The 14,478-nt window shown below is 45.4% G+C and overlaps 1 protein-coding gene across 1 annotated transcript; it reads right to left on the bottom strand.

The window, feature by feature from the left end:
* Positions 1–470: 470 nt before the first annotated feature.
* POGLUT1 (protein O-glucosyltransferase 1) lies at positions 471–12,476 on the bottom strand. The gene is made up of 11 exons (XM_027888225.1): positions 12,399–12,476; positions 12,026–12,116; positions 9,536–9,679; positions 8,944–9,079; positions 7,684–7,805; positions 6,080–6,139; positions 4,974–5,073; positions 4,123–4,181; positions 1,876–2,043; positions 1,329–1,385; positions 471–695 (listed from the first exon to the last, which is right to left on the bottom strand). Exons 3-11 carry the CDS (start codon positions 9,625–9,627, stop codon positions 539–541), a joined length of 951 nt encoding a protein of 316 aa, XP_027744026.1. The 5' UTR covers positions 9,628–9,679; positions 12,026–12,116; positions 12,399–12,476; the 3' UTR covers positions 471–538.
* Between the last annotated feature and the right edge of the window lie 2,002 nt (positions 12,477–14,478).

Here is a 14,478-nt window from a genome sequence, read left to right as displayed (position 1 = left end):
CTGAGTGCCGTGGCCACATCACCATCACCTGCTGCTCCACTATAAGGTACGTAGTTTAACTCTGCAGGGATCATTTGTCCTTTCGGTGGCATGGCAAAGCCTTACCATCAGCTTCTAGAACCCAACATACACAAAAGCTCTAAACTATCCAAAAAGGTTACCTGCAAAGCCCCAGTACCTGCTTCTGTCAGAGGCCTTGGTAACAAGTCCAGTAAAATTAACAGCAAGTCTTCTCACTGACTGAATGGGATTTAGGTGCATTCCAAGAGAGGTAGTAGCTAAGTCCTAAATGCTAACAACCCCTCCTCCAGCCATGACTGACCACCCCAGCAAAAAGCCATAATCCAACATTCTAGTTAACATGCTTATGGTGACAGTATAACCAGGTCCCACTGCTTGAGAGCAATGTCAACATCATCCTACCCCTCTTCTCTGTAGCTCTAGTGTAAAAGAGAAGTCTGAGAGAGCAAGAATTTAACACTGATCTTCTGATTTCCACAGCGATCAGTTCGAGCTGAAGAGAAAAACAGAGAAGTCTCTATAGTTCTGTTTTCAGCCATTCAGGAGTGATCTGGCTGTAGTTCTTCCTCCTTTTCACTTTGTAAGTCAAGGCCTGGGAATATTCAGACAGCAGATGCTCCCAGTAGCAAAAGATGTCCTCCATCTGCAAGTGCTCTGTGATGAACTGGCGTCCCCTAGAGACACACAAGGCGCACAGTCAGGACTGTTTTCCAGTTCCTACAGGAGTCATTGGTTTTGGTTTGGATGTATATCAACTTTCACTCTTCGCGTTTCAAATGAGAAACAACGTGAACTGCTCTGTACTGTCTATTTTAATTCCATGATTTTCATTCACGCTCACAGGTCTGACGGCTGCAGTGCTTTTGTTATCCTCAAGATGGTATTTGTTGTCTGGGATAATAAATATCAGATTTCACTTATCAGATGCAGCCCGAGCAGCACTGATTCATGCTGCTTCAGAAGGCAGTCCCTGCCAGCCTGGATAGATAATGCTTACAGTGCAGACACAGCTCCAAGGAGTCAGCTCACCTCATACTGAGACAAAAGCTCCCAACCTCTGACAGCTTTCCGTGGGGTTCCTGACACAGGTCACATCTGAACCAAAGACCCTAAGCACAGAATTTTGTTCTTCGGTTCCACCGGCTCGTTACAAGTGCTCCAGCCCTCCTGCTGTTATTGCAGAAGATCAGTTATGCTGCACCCCACTAATACTAACATTGCCTTTGATAGGCAACCCCTTCAAAAGCTGTGTAAGAAAATGCTTTGGAAGAAGACAGCCTGATAGCCAGGAAGGACACACAACTTACCTCTCTGAAATTTCTTGTGCTACAGCATCATTTTCCTTTACAAACTGCAACAGCTCTCTAAAACGAAGACAAAGAAAAAGCTATAAAACAACTGTCTCAGTGGAGAACATTGTCCTGTAGCTAAACTGTTGGGGAGGATAAGGTTAAGACTACAACTGAGTGAGGGTGCTGCTCACCTGAGAGCACAGAAGAAACTTGCCCTGCTCGACTATTCTACACCAGCTCTAGACAGCACGCTGAAATCTGGGAGCTAACTTATTTTTGGCCCACTGGTAAGTTCCTCTTCCCCTTCAGCTCTGCTGCAGGGCCCACCTGCGTGGCTGCTGATTTCAGTGAGAGCGACAGACTTACACACTCCCACGAGACTGCACCCCCAAGTAATATGTGCAAAGGATTCTTTGGGGGTAGTGATGAAGAGATAAGAATGTGACCTCCAAGAGCACGCTGCCTGATGCCTCGGGGTGGAGGCACTTCTTAGCGTACCACAGACCGAACCACCTTCCCAAACGCCTTCCTGTGGCAGGAAACGCTCTCTGATGTCTCACACCTGACGTCAGAGAGGTCTGGTCGCACCGGGATGTAGTGGACCCAGGGCTTCAGCTGGGGATAGAAGAACTCCAGCCACTCTTCTCCAACATGAAAGACGAGTGAACCGCACAAGAAAAGGTGTTTCAAGCGGAAACTGGCCGCCACTCCACGGAAGTTGAACAGGTACCTTTAAAAAGCAAAGAGAGGGACCTGATTACACCTGGAAATTTGTGAGGAAATGCACTAAGACAGCCGTGTGTGAGTAGCAGTGAACCTTCCCTCACAGGGAGGTAGCAGCTGGAGAGCCTCCCTCACACAGATTGCTGAAACAAAGGGAAGGCATTTATTTGAGGCTCCTCACAGGAAAGGTGAGCTGAAATTAGGGATGTGCTGTGTGAGTTTCTGCTGTCTGTCAAAACTGAGGGAGAAAATCAAGGAGTGAGACTTCACCTCTGATAAAGGCAGCTGCCTGCAACAAAACCGAAGGAGGCCTCACGGACAGCTGCCAACGAGGCATGGAAGGTCACAAGGTGGATGCTGATCCTGTGACTCTATATTCCAGAGACTCTGTTACCACAAGGAAATTTTTCCCAATTCTCTCTTGCCTTGCACTGAGCTTTTCTGTTCATTGTTCTGCTTTGCCACATCTATTTCAGGTTATTTTTTCCTCTGGGATTCTGCTTTAATCTGAGTGTAATTGTTCCATATTAACTTGGGAATGCAACCCTAGGAGGTTAAATAGGCTAGCACACAACAGATGGACTTTGCAGATAACAAAGAATCCACAATTTTGTTTTCAGTATTTTCTGCCAAGTTAGTAAAGTGGGCTTGACTGTGGCAGGGGGGTATTTCTCTCAGCAAACTGTATCTCAGAGGGATGTTTGTTTGCTTACTTGTTTTCTTTTTCAAACCCACATTTCTCCAATTATATAGAAAGCTGTTTTTCCTACGGGTAAAACCGCTCAGTGCACATAACTAATCTTTGAAGTCAAACATTTTGGTCCGGGGGAAGAGAGTTCTTCCTTTAATGAAGCTATTTTGGGTGAGATGTAGACTATATATTATATATATATGTTGGGCAGGATGGGAATTACAGCTAAACTTAGTTCAGCAGTAAATGACAAAGAGTAAATCTGAAATTCCTCTGCATCCTTTGTATTACCTAGGAGCTCAAGGCAGGGACAAGCAGCTCGTACTACTAGGAACTCAACAAATACATGTGGATATATAACAAGAGCAGTGATGTGGAAGGGTGGAAATGCCTCTGTCCAGTTCCAGACACAGCTCCTGTGACAGGAACCTGTGACCTCAGCCAAGCCACTGAGTGCTGCTCTCAGCCAGCCTGCTATGGCACTGAAGGAAGCAGACAGAAGTTCCTGCTGGCCCTACCAGACTCTGGTCTACAACAAAAGAGTGTGAGAATGCCTCAGCCTGAGGAGCATTAGAGTTGGGCAGTGCATGTGTAACAGAAGGGAGAAATCTGGGCAACAGTCTAGTGAAATACAAAATGAGACAAGTCAATCACATTTGCACAAAAACACAGACCCAGCCAAGTGACTGAGCTCTTTTATCAGCAGATTCTAGCTGGCAGAATCACAACTAGCAAAAGAAGAAGCAAAATATCAGACACACGAGTGCATACACACTAAGGGTTTATATTTTATATAGAAACCCGCAAGGATATTACACCAAAAACCCCTCACTAAAGTAGTTGAAGAATAAAAACCTCTGTAAATCAAAACCATATTCTCACAAACACCATACAAAGTACAAATCAATAATGTATCTGCTCAATCAGATTTCAGGTTCTCTCTCTTATTATACACATCCAGTGGCAGCACTTGCCCCAGTATGCATATGAAGACTTAATTCCATAGTTCCTTATGTCTTTGAAGACAGTAATGCTGTCACTGTAGCACAGAAAAATAATTTTGAATACATCACTTGGTACAGGCATATTATGAAAAACTGATGGAAAGCCTTTTTAATTAGGGGAAAAAATATCTATATGTTTATTACTGATCTTAGACCTTCACTTTCTCAAAGCACTTTATTTCTCCTGACCTGATGGAAGAAAGTTGACACTGAAAGAGGCCATGCTAAGCTCACGAATTTTCAACTGTCTTATATCTGCTCACAAGCTTTTGTATCTGCATAGAGCTGGTTGCTGGAATTAGACCTTAAAATAAAATGAGACCCTACAACATACAAGGAAAGAAATAACCCAACAGCCCTTAAAGAGCTGGATTAATCAAAAAACTCTTACTTGTATTTGCAGTGATCAACCAGTGGAACTTCCTTTGCAGGAGGCCTTCCTAAGGTGTCCTTGAAATAAAGAGAATTAAAAACAAAACAAAACAAAACAATAAGCTTTAGGTGGTGATTTCATTTGTTTTCCTTCTCAGTTAGAAACAAAGGTGACGTGTCAAAACTCTCCATTCCCACTTCTGAGAAAACCTTCTCTGGTGGGCTTTTAGAAGGATTATAAAGAATTCCCAGCCCTTCAAACAAATAAAAAAAATGTTCAGTAAATTACACACTGCCTGTATGTGAATGCCAGCACAAACACATTAAATGATAATGTTTTGTTGGCAGCTACAGAGTGGAAAACAGCTTGGGACAATGGACTGTGTGAAGCCAAGTGTAACCGGATTAGCCAAGACTGTCTGGAGAGAGCTGGACTGTAGGCTACATATGAAACTCAAAAGTTATCAGCAACAGTTATCAGAAAGTTATCCACAGCAGGATCAAGAAATGGAGAAGACAGAAAAAGGTTTAAAAAGACTGATGACACCACAGAGGCAGCTCAGAGATAGAAGGGGATGAGTTGGCCAATTTTGTTGTTGTGGGAGAGGAGGGGATTGGCAGAGATTCATTTTCTTATGTGTGCTGGCTTCCTTGAACAAAAAGCGTAGAAGGAAGAAAAGTGTTTGGCCTGCCAGGCTCTGGAGACTCCTTCCTTTCATCTGTCAGAGAGGTGCAGCCATCAAGGGAACTACAAGCCTCCCCCGCTCTAGAGGATCACCCACAACTCTCCAACAAGATGTTTCTGAATCATCAAAGCCATCTTGCAATGCGACCCTTCCTGGCCCTCACACTCAGACAACACCCACACACCTTTTCAGATTTCCAAGCCTGGTTTTTAGTGTATTCAGCGTCAACAAGTTCAGGGTTTTCTCGGGACAGCAGGATGAGGGGATCTCTCTCAGGACTCGTTCTGAAAAAGAAATGCTATCAGTAGTTGCCAATCCACGTGGCTCAACACAGCTGACAAACTACAGGGCTCAAGGCCCTGCTTCTTTATGAGGCTGACCTCCCCATGTGCCTCCAAAACATTATTAAGTGCCTACCATACAGTGTATTTCTGTCCAAAGGTGTAACAGCAGAAGAGAATGAGTTACGGGTATATATTTCTTTATTTCACTTCCTAAATATTAAACAGTATTACTTAAACAATTCCCAGGACAAAGCAGCAGAGATGCTGCTTCCTTCAGGCTTTATCCTGATGGGTGCCAGATGCTTTAACTTAGCCAGAGAGAGCTAAGGGATGCTAAGCATCTTCAGCACTGATCCCTCTGAGACTACTTTAAAACACTACAGATGACCAAGGCTATGACACCCCTGAGACACATTCCTCATCATCTCCCGAGACCACCTGGTAAGGTAGCAAATCCTTCCCTACTGGGGATGACGAAGAAACAAAGTATGGGGTTTAACACTGTTTCAAACTGTCACTGGAGAGAGGGCACAAGTAATCTACTCTTATCCCCCCTACCAGTCAGGTAACTTAAGGCCAGAATACTTTTCATTCCGTGTGGAGCACTTGCACAGCAAACAAAGTATTCACATTGGCAGGGAGCATGAACATCAATATCAAGTCTTTAAATTTGTATCAAGCACCTGCAGTTCTCTTCAGAGAACAAAACAAGCGGGTTCCTGGGGTGATAGTTTTACTCATTAAGAAATAATGTAGCAAATCCATCACAACTTCTGTTCCCAATATTAGGTGATTATAATAAACTAGTTGCAAAAGGCAATTCTTATGGAGAATCACTAATGGTGTAATGCTGCTGTACAGCATGTCTCACTTTCCTTACTTTTGAAAAACACATTCTGAGTTACACTTAATTAGGGATTAGGTCTTGGAGACAGAAACTTCTGCATACAGAGAGGTGTCACAGCCTATATTGGTAGAATCATCCGTTGCAGGAATACATGCTCACCTGGATCCTCGGAAATATCCTTTGGAGATTTTTTTCTTCCATGGCCATTTCTCTGCAGATCTGAAAACATTTTTTATACATGGCAATAAATGATTTAATATAACCATGAAAGAGCACTCTCATCAGCTTTCACAGCATGATGTCTTTTTCTATTCTTCATTTTTGATGGAAATCACTTTCTTCATTATAGCAGAAAAAAACCTCTCAGCCAGGTCCAATGAAACGTTTTCCTGTGAATATTGTGTTTAAGGCAACATGATACAGGCTACTTTTCAGAACACCTTTCAGTCAAAACAATGAATTACATACAACCCTCCCACCAAATCCTGAGGGGTATTAAAATTTACCTAAGATTTTAATCCACTTTTTGTACTGTGGCTTTATTTTACTGTATTTCACTGATTACAGATAGTGAAAAATGACTAGAATTTCTAATCAGTCATTCCCCATTAAAAAATAAAACTACCAATCAACAAACATAAAACCCACCTAGTGTTTCACACTTAAAACACAGGAGTTCACTGTTTTTCCAAAGCACTTTCATTCTAAACCTAAGCAAGTCCTTCAAAATAGCTGTTCACATGTTTTACTTCTGTCACTGCAGTCACCTGCCTGCCTCAGGGGAAATATCTGCCATACTTTTCTGCTGCACCTGGTGGGACATGTAGGTCCTGATCCCCAAACTGATTTATCTGCACCGGTCAAGCTTTGCATCTCTTTATAACACAACTGGAAACACAAAGATGAGTAAATGCTTTGGATCTCCATTCTGTTACATCCCATTAAGCTTCAGATATGATTAGTCCCATGATCTTTAGATTTTGAAGAGGGACATATTCATCCTTGCATTCTGATGGCAAGTGATTTATACTGAAGTGTTTTTTCTTATTGTGTTTCTATGTTCACTCACTGTTGCACACTTGGTTTGTCACTCTCCGTGGGAAACAGCCCCTAACTCTGCTAACAGCCAAAGATCCTCTGCCCGAAAGGGAGACTCCCAGTCAGAAACGTTTTCTGTCTTACTCTCAGCCCAGTGGTGACTCTCAATTCTTGGGAACGATTCCAGATTTCTCAACTGCACAATAATACTCAAGTAAAAGCAGATCTAAAGAAGGTTTTCTTTTAGCCCTCCAGAAGCTTATACAAGCATCCTGGATCATCCCTGCAGTGAAAAAACCCACAACTCCTAGAGAAGCAGTTGAAAAGTAAGGAAAATATTCCTGTATGTCAGGGGAGATTTCTGCAGGCAAAAGATAACTGCTGCTTTATTGACAAACCCTCTCTCACCAAAACCCGATAGTAATCTGGCCCTGACAGCATGAGGGATGTGCAGAGTTTGTCCTCTGCATTCCTCACTAAAGGGTTGCAAACAGAGCAGCTAATTATAGCTTCCAGTTCCATCATCCAAGGTTTCCATGGAGAATTCTCACAGACCAGTTAGGCTGTAGGTAGTTAATGTGAGGCAGCAGGGCAGACCACAGGCCAACAGACCTGTGGTCTTAGATGTCAACACTGGTTCTATGCTGCCCAGTGCTAGGTGGCTTTTACTGTGAGTTTGTCTTCTGTGAAACCTCCCCCCACACACAACCATTTCCAAAACATACCTTCTAAGGTCCTCTCTCATGAGGTCCCAGCGCCCTAAACCTGTTGGGTAAATTGGCCAAACAGCTGGTCCTCCTTCCCAAAATGTCCAGGCAGGATACATGATATCATTGTACTCAGGTGTCTTAAGAAAAAGGAGAATAATGCAAGAATGAGAGTAATTTCTACTTGGGTTGAGCCCACCAGTAACAAAGGTTCCTCCTGGGAGCTCTGCTGGCTTTCTCCCTGTTCCACTTCCCTAAGCAGCAGCCACGAGAGCCCTGCAGTCACCAGAGTGTTGATGGGGTTACAGAATCACCTGAGCTCCACTCACCTTTCCAAAGACTTTGTGTAGCTACAAATGTTTTCCTACTGAGGGTAAGTCAAGAGGCATCATTATCTCCTCAGAGATCGAGGCTCTTACAGACACTTTTGACATTTACTTTCCAACACTTCAGTTCATTCCAGCCTTCCTAGAGATCACTTAACGTTCATTGTAACCAATATCCAGGTCATGTAAAAATTTCAGTTCCTTGCTCCTGTTTGGTTGCTTAAATTCCCATATATTATACAGAGGGAAGACCAGCACTTAAGTAAGACTCAACCTTTCCATGAAACCAGACTATAGGCAACTTCCTTCACTAGTAATAAACTTCCTACACAATTATGCATCTATCTGTCACCGGAGACATTGTAGAGAGTTCAAGGCTGCCAAGGTAGTTAGGAGGTCAGTGCACACGACAAAGGCCATGGGGCTGAGGAGAGGGTTTGTCCATGGAGAGGAAGAAGAGGCTTGGGGGAATGTAAACTAAATGAGTTCCCAGGAGATGGCAATACTACAAAAAAGAAGGTAAGAAACACCTATCTGTGGTACCAAAGCAGAGGACTACAATATTCACATTAAATGAGATTGCCTGTGTGACAGCAGACATCATCAAAAATCCTTAATAATGCTGATAAACTATGGCTACAATTTTAACTAAAGTATTGTGGCATATGACAGCAATGCTGGCACAAATCCCAACCAGCTGTGCATCATTCCAGTGCAGCAGAGATACACTTTCTGACCTGGAAGAAGAGCTAGTGAGGGGAAACACTGATATATTGAACTGATCTGCAAGTTTGTTTGCCAGAAAACTGGAAGCGAAGGGAAACAAAGGAAAAAAGAGCAAGCAATTCTGACACACAGAAAACCTGTGGGGAGCCATCTTCAAAAATACATTCCCAAGAGAAAGGAGGGTGTGCATGTCTCAGAAATGCTCAGCTTTTAAAGGTGTGAGCACCTTACTGAAGGAGAAGACTGGGATAATGGGTTTCATCCACTTGGGAGCCTGGGGGTAGTCTCGCACATTGATCACCATTTCCATGTCAGGGAGGCGGTTGATGATCCCCAGGATGAAGTGCTCAACTCCACTGCATCTGTGAAGAAATGACACATGGCAAAGAGCTGTAAGAAGGTGGCAGAATCCTGCAGTCTCTTGCAGGCCTTTCTCTCTGCACAGGAGCAGAAAGGATGAGCCTAAGCCATTCCATGATGCAGGCTGGGAACTGCCTACAGCAGCCTTTAAGTCCCAGTGCAGTATGGACACTAATGAGGCAACCCATCCTGTTACACCTGGCCTGATCTGCAGCTTTCTCTGGGATCCCACAGCCAACCAACCCTTTGTGCACTGAAATGCAACAGTGACACTTTCCTACTGCTACATTTAAGGTTATTTATATTAATTTACATTATAGGTTATTTTCTAGGACCCTGCTCTGATGAGGAATTCAGACCTCTGAAATACCATTGTGCTCAATGACCGTCCACTTGGCAGAGTTGGAAATACTCCTGTGCCCCCGCCAGGGAGATGAGACCTTCTGCACAGCTCTTACCTTGCGGGGAACATGCAGTCCTGCTCACGGTACAGTTTGTTTTTAATGATCTGGTAGTGCGTCCCGAGCTTACGGCTCACCACATCTGACATCGTCTCCTTAGAAATGCCACCTCGAAAAGGAGCCAGGTCCTGCTTCCAGACACTGAAACAAAACCATCATCCATTATTATGTACTACAGGGAGGATACTGTGCATTAAATTATTGCAGTATGCAGAACAGTCTCCTAGCTAGAACAAGCCCCATGTAGCTTCCAGGAGTTCTGCTACACGTGGCATAACAGAATTTATGTCCCTTGGAAGTTCTAAGCACAGGTAAACTCTAGTTACTCTCCCACAGAAGGAGCTGACATACCCTGGCAAGTTTTGGATAAAAGCCTTCAGCTCATTTCACCTTTGAGATGCAAACCTTTTGCTTTGGCCTTCCACAAATGACGGGCCATACTGAGACCAAACTCCTCACACAACCTCACACTATGTAGACATTAAAAAAGAAGGTAACAGTCCAGCTGCAAGAAACACCATCACACAGTAACACCGAGTGCAGTGAAAGCTGGCCCAGGACAGGCCTATGCAGCACGTGTTCTGTGGCTTCTGCACATCACCAGTGAGCTCCAGCAACACAGGGTGGAAACAAAACCTAATGAATGTAAGAAAACACAGAAGGAGGATGCAATTTATATAAATTTGGTCTAAAGGTCCTCAGGCCTAACTCCTTGGAGGTTGTAATGAACGCTGTCAGACTGTAACAGCCATGGATACATCCTCCCTGCTTTTCTGTACACAGTGCATCAATGTTTCAGTTTCAGACAACACTGTCAGGGTGATCCCACTGTGAAGGTGGTCCAACACTCATAAAGGTTGCCCAGAGAGGCTGTGGATTGTCTTTGAGATACTGATACTGAGATATTCAAAAACTGACTGGGCACGGTCCTGGCAACGCTGCTTGAGCAGTGCGGTTGGACTTGATGATCTCAAGAGGTCCCCTCCGACCTCCAGAATTCAGTTACTCCATAATCGGGTAAAGGACAGCAAAACTACGCCAGGAATTGGCGTTGTGCAGATGGTCTGACCACAGCATGAGCAGTCTGGCAGGGACGCAAACGGAATGAGCTTGAGAACAGGAAGAGAGCTGCAGTGTCATGGCACATCCATGTCATTGTAGCCTAAAAGTGACAACCAAAAGGTAGCAATGAACAAGTTCTGGACTTCCCTTGGCCACTGAGTGACAGATGACTGGACTTAAGTAAAACATGTTACATGGGTAAAGGTACTGATTTTCAGCATTCTGCTGCTTATCGACATACCTCTCCAAATCAGTCATTAAACTAGCTATGAAAGTGAGCAGAGTTTCTTAAGCATCCTAGAGCTGTATTATCTTCCTGGATTCTTCTGTAATACCTGTCACCAGCAGTTCCCCTGAACAACCCTTAAATGAATTACTGCTTTAGTGAAAACTAGGTTTCAAGACCCACAGTAATCCTAACTTCATGTTACTATTGACTATCATGTTCTGAAGCAGATTTGGAGGTTGTAACCACTTGGGAAGGTATTTTGCCCAAAGGTGGGCAGGGGAGGGTGGAGTGTATGTTTAAAGATTAGGAGATGTCTTTAGGTCGTGTCTGAATTGGAACTTAGGAAAAAGACTGGAAGGCTCAACTAGAAGAGACTTTCCCTCATCCATATTTCAAGAGTAATGAAGATCAAAAACTCCAAACAGAGTTTACAAACAGTTGCTCAATATGACTCATCTGACTTTAAAAGCCAAGATACCGCTCAATCTCATCCCCAAAATGAGTGCATCTGATACTTTCAATAAGTAGGCTTGAAGTTGGGCATCTGTGCTTCTGAAACTCTAATCCTAAAGGCAGAAGAATATGGTGGTTCTTTCTTAAATTCCCTTTCCTCCTTTAAATAAAAGTGCTGCCTAAAGTTATCAAAACCCCTCAGTCCTACAATCCCTGACCATATGACAGTGATGACCAAACAGGGCTAGCATCTTCTCGAACGAGCTCCTCTTGGATCACGCTTTGGTCCTGTGAAAGTCAGGTAGACAAGTGCCCTCCAATACTCACAAGCAGTGACCTAAACTCCATAGAAAGAGCTAAAAAGCACAGCACACCATCACATCACATCCGTCTGTGCTCTGTGACAAACAACCTTTTTTTAATCTAGCTCTTTAAAATATTTTGCACCCACTTGATCTCTTCCACTTTTGAAAGCCCACGAGAAAGATTTGTTAGCAACACGTGGGAGAAGGCAGAAGTGGATTGTTACGATAAATATGTATGGTTTATTGCGTGGTCATATATGAAATGCCAACACAGTGTATGCTGAGCTGGAGTTGTAGAGGATAACAAGGACCGGCTCTCAGGTGGTTCCATAAGGTGCAAAGCGACACCTTAAAAAAAAAAACCCTCAAATATTCCCTCGCTAATCCGCCTCGTCCAGAGCCCCCTGTGCAGCCAAAAGCAAACCAAGTCTCTCTCACCTTTGGTGGCAGCTGCAATTCTCCTTTACACACGGCTCATAGGCTCCCACAGCTCTCTTAATTTGGTCAGTTATCGCTCTCCACTTGGCATCTAAAACACGCAGAGAAGAAAAGACAGAGGATTCGGTTCGGAATGAGGGAGATGCGGAGGCGGGCGGGATGCCCGACCCACTGCTCCTTCCCCCCCCCCCCCCCCCTGGGGGGGGGGGGGGGGGGGGGGGGGGGGGGGGGGGGGCCCCCCCCCCCCCCCCCCCCCCCCCCCCCCCCCCAGGGGGGGGGGGGGGGGGGAAGGAGCAGTGGGTCGGGCATCCCGTTCGTCCCGGGGGAGCCGCCCGCCCGTCGCCCATGGCCGGTGCCCCCTCATGCCCCTCACCTGCCGCCCAGGCGGGTCCCGGCGGGCACAGGGCGGCCGCCACGGCCCACAGCGCCAGCGCCGCCCGCCCCGCTGCCATGGCCGCCGCCACCGCCACCGGCCCCGCGCAGGCGGGCCCGCCCGGCCCAACATGGCGGCGGCGGCGGCGCCCTCAGCCCCGCGCCGACATGGGAGATGTAGTTCCCGCTCGGGGAAGAGGGAGGCTGAGGGGGGAGCGGGCGGAGAGCGCCGTGATGGGGACTACCCTGCCCAAACACGCCGAGAGAAATAGTCCGAGCGCGCACCTGTGATAGCCCGCCCCTCGAAATAACCTCCTGCCTCAGTCCGCGGGAACCCCACAGGCCTCACCTGGCGGCCCCGGTTGCCTCGGGGGTGGGGTGGTTTGGGGGTAGAATTTCCCTGAGCACCCGAATTCATCAAGCAGCTTGACCAGCCCCTAAGAGGCTCTTTCTCCCGGCCCAGTCCCTGCCTGCTGCCAAAGCCTGATTCGATTCGGTCACTTAGGATATAAGTCACGAATCTCCTCGTTGCAGTTCGGGTTGATTTGTATAAATTGCTCTGCAGCTTCAGGGCTGTGGACTGCAAAGGAATCACAGGATCATAAAATAGTTTGGGTTGGAAGGGACCTTAAAGACCGTCCAGTTTCAAGCTCCCTGCCATGGGCAGGGACACCTTCCACTATCCCAGGTTGCTCCAAGCCCTGTCCAACTTGGCCTTGAACACTTCCAGGGATGGGACATCCACAACTGCTTTGGTTAACCTGTACAAGGACCTCACCACCATCACAGTAAAGAATTTTTTCCTAGTATCTAATCCAAACCTATGTATTTTTAGTTTGAATCCATTCCCCTTTATCCTGTCACTTGTCACTATACGTTCTTGTAAAAAGTCCCTCTCCATCTTTCTTGTAGACTCCCTTCAGGTACTGGAAGGTCACAATTAGGTCAACCCTGAACCATCTCTTTTCCAGGCTGAACAAACCAAGTTCTCTCAGCCTTTCCTCATAGGAGAGGTGCTCCATCCCTCTTCTCATCTTGGTGACCCTCCTTTGGACTCATTCAAACAGATCAATTTCCTTCAAGGGCTAGATGGCCTTTAAAGATCCTTTCCAACTCAAACTATTCTATGACTCTATGGAAGAATAGGAACAGTAGGATTGAGAATTGGTGATTGAATGGCATCAATGTAAAGGGTAGAACCTTCTCTGTGCAAAATGTTTCTAAGAATGAAGTCTTTAAAGCTACACTTAGTGTTTTGGGTCATCTCAGTCAGATTTGTCCAGCCTTCAGGGGACAGGCTCATTAGTGTGGTGCTGTATGCAATACTCACACTGATAAGCAGACGAATGTAGGTCAGAGAGGCTGAGGATAAGCAAATACTATCCAAACATGAGTCCAAATTTTATCCAAAATATGAGTCCAAAATATTATCCAAACATTTTTTCCCTAGGTAGAATGTGGGAAGGCCTGACAAATGCCAACAGTAAACATTAATCTTTCCTAGCCCAGGTCCAACTTGGTGGCTTTGGATTCCAGGAGGAGGTGCTGTGGCTGCTGAGTGAACTCTGATTAGCCCCACAAGCCACCAAGTCCACTTGTCATAAAGGCCTCATTTGTGTGAAACTGAATTGGTCCTGTAGGTGTTTGTAGGTTTGAGTGGAGAAATGATTACCAGAAAACAGACCAAAGAGGAAAAGCCTGTACTGAGAAGGAGTGTGAAGGTTTCCCAAGGACTGCTAAATTCCAGACACCAGTAGTTCTACTGAATCTGCAAGAGCTGACAAAATCCAGGCACCGAGTGTTTGCTCAATCTGCGCAAGGCCACAAGTGAATGCTGCTATCAACCACAGCCTGCGTGACTGAAGGGCAGCGGATCCTACATGCAGGCATTGAAATATCCATTGAAATAAGTGACTTTGAGGGACTTTCTAAACACCTGTTTGGAAGATGCTGGTGCCAGCACAACCCTCTACTGGGATTGCCCTCCAGCTGTTGCTCCAACTGGGTAACCGAGTAATTAAAAGTGAACTATTAGGGAATAAGTGAATTTTTGTGTATTATCTTCTATTAAAAGTAACAGC

The sequence above is a fragment of the Empidonax traillii genome, unplaced genomic scaffold (genome assembly GCF_003031625.1).
Source record: "Empidonax traillii isolate 1590-97213 ecotype Southwest subspecies unplaced genomic scaffold, ASM303162v1 scaffold236:size2090792, whole genome shotgun sequence".
NCBI classification, from domain to species: domain Eukaryota; kingdom Metazoa; phylum Chordata; class Aves; order Passeriformes; family Tyrannidae; genus Empidonax; species Empidonax traillii.
Note: the sequence above shows the minus strand (reverse complement) of the source record. Positions and strands in the feature narration are given on the sequence as shown.

Coding starts and splice junctions, on each gene's coding strand:
- POGLUT1 (XM_027888225.1), bottom strand. CDS start 9,627: ATGTCAGATGTGGTGAGCCGTAAGCTCGGGACGCACTACCAGATCATT. Junction 6,140..7,683: donor ATGAGAGAGGACCTTAGAAG/GTATGTTTTGGA, acceptor AAATGTTTTCAG/ATCTGCAGAGAAATGGCCAT. Junction 4,182..4,973: donor AGGCTTGGAAATCTGAAAAG/GTGTGTGGGTGT, acceptor CTTTATTTCAAG/GACACCTTAGGAAGGCCTCC.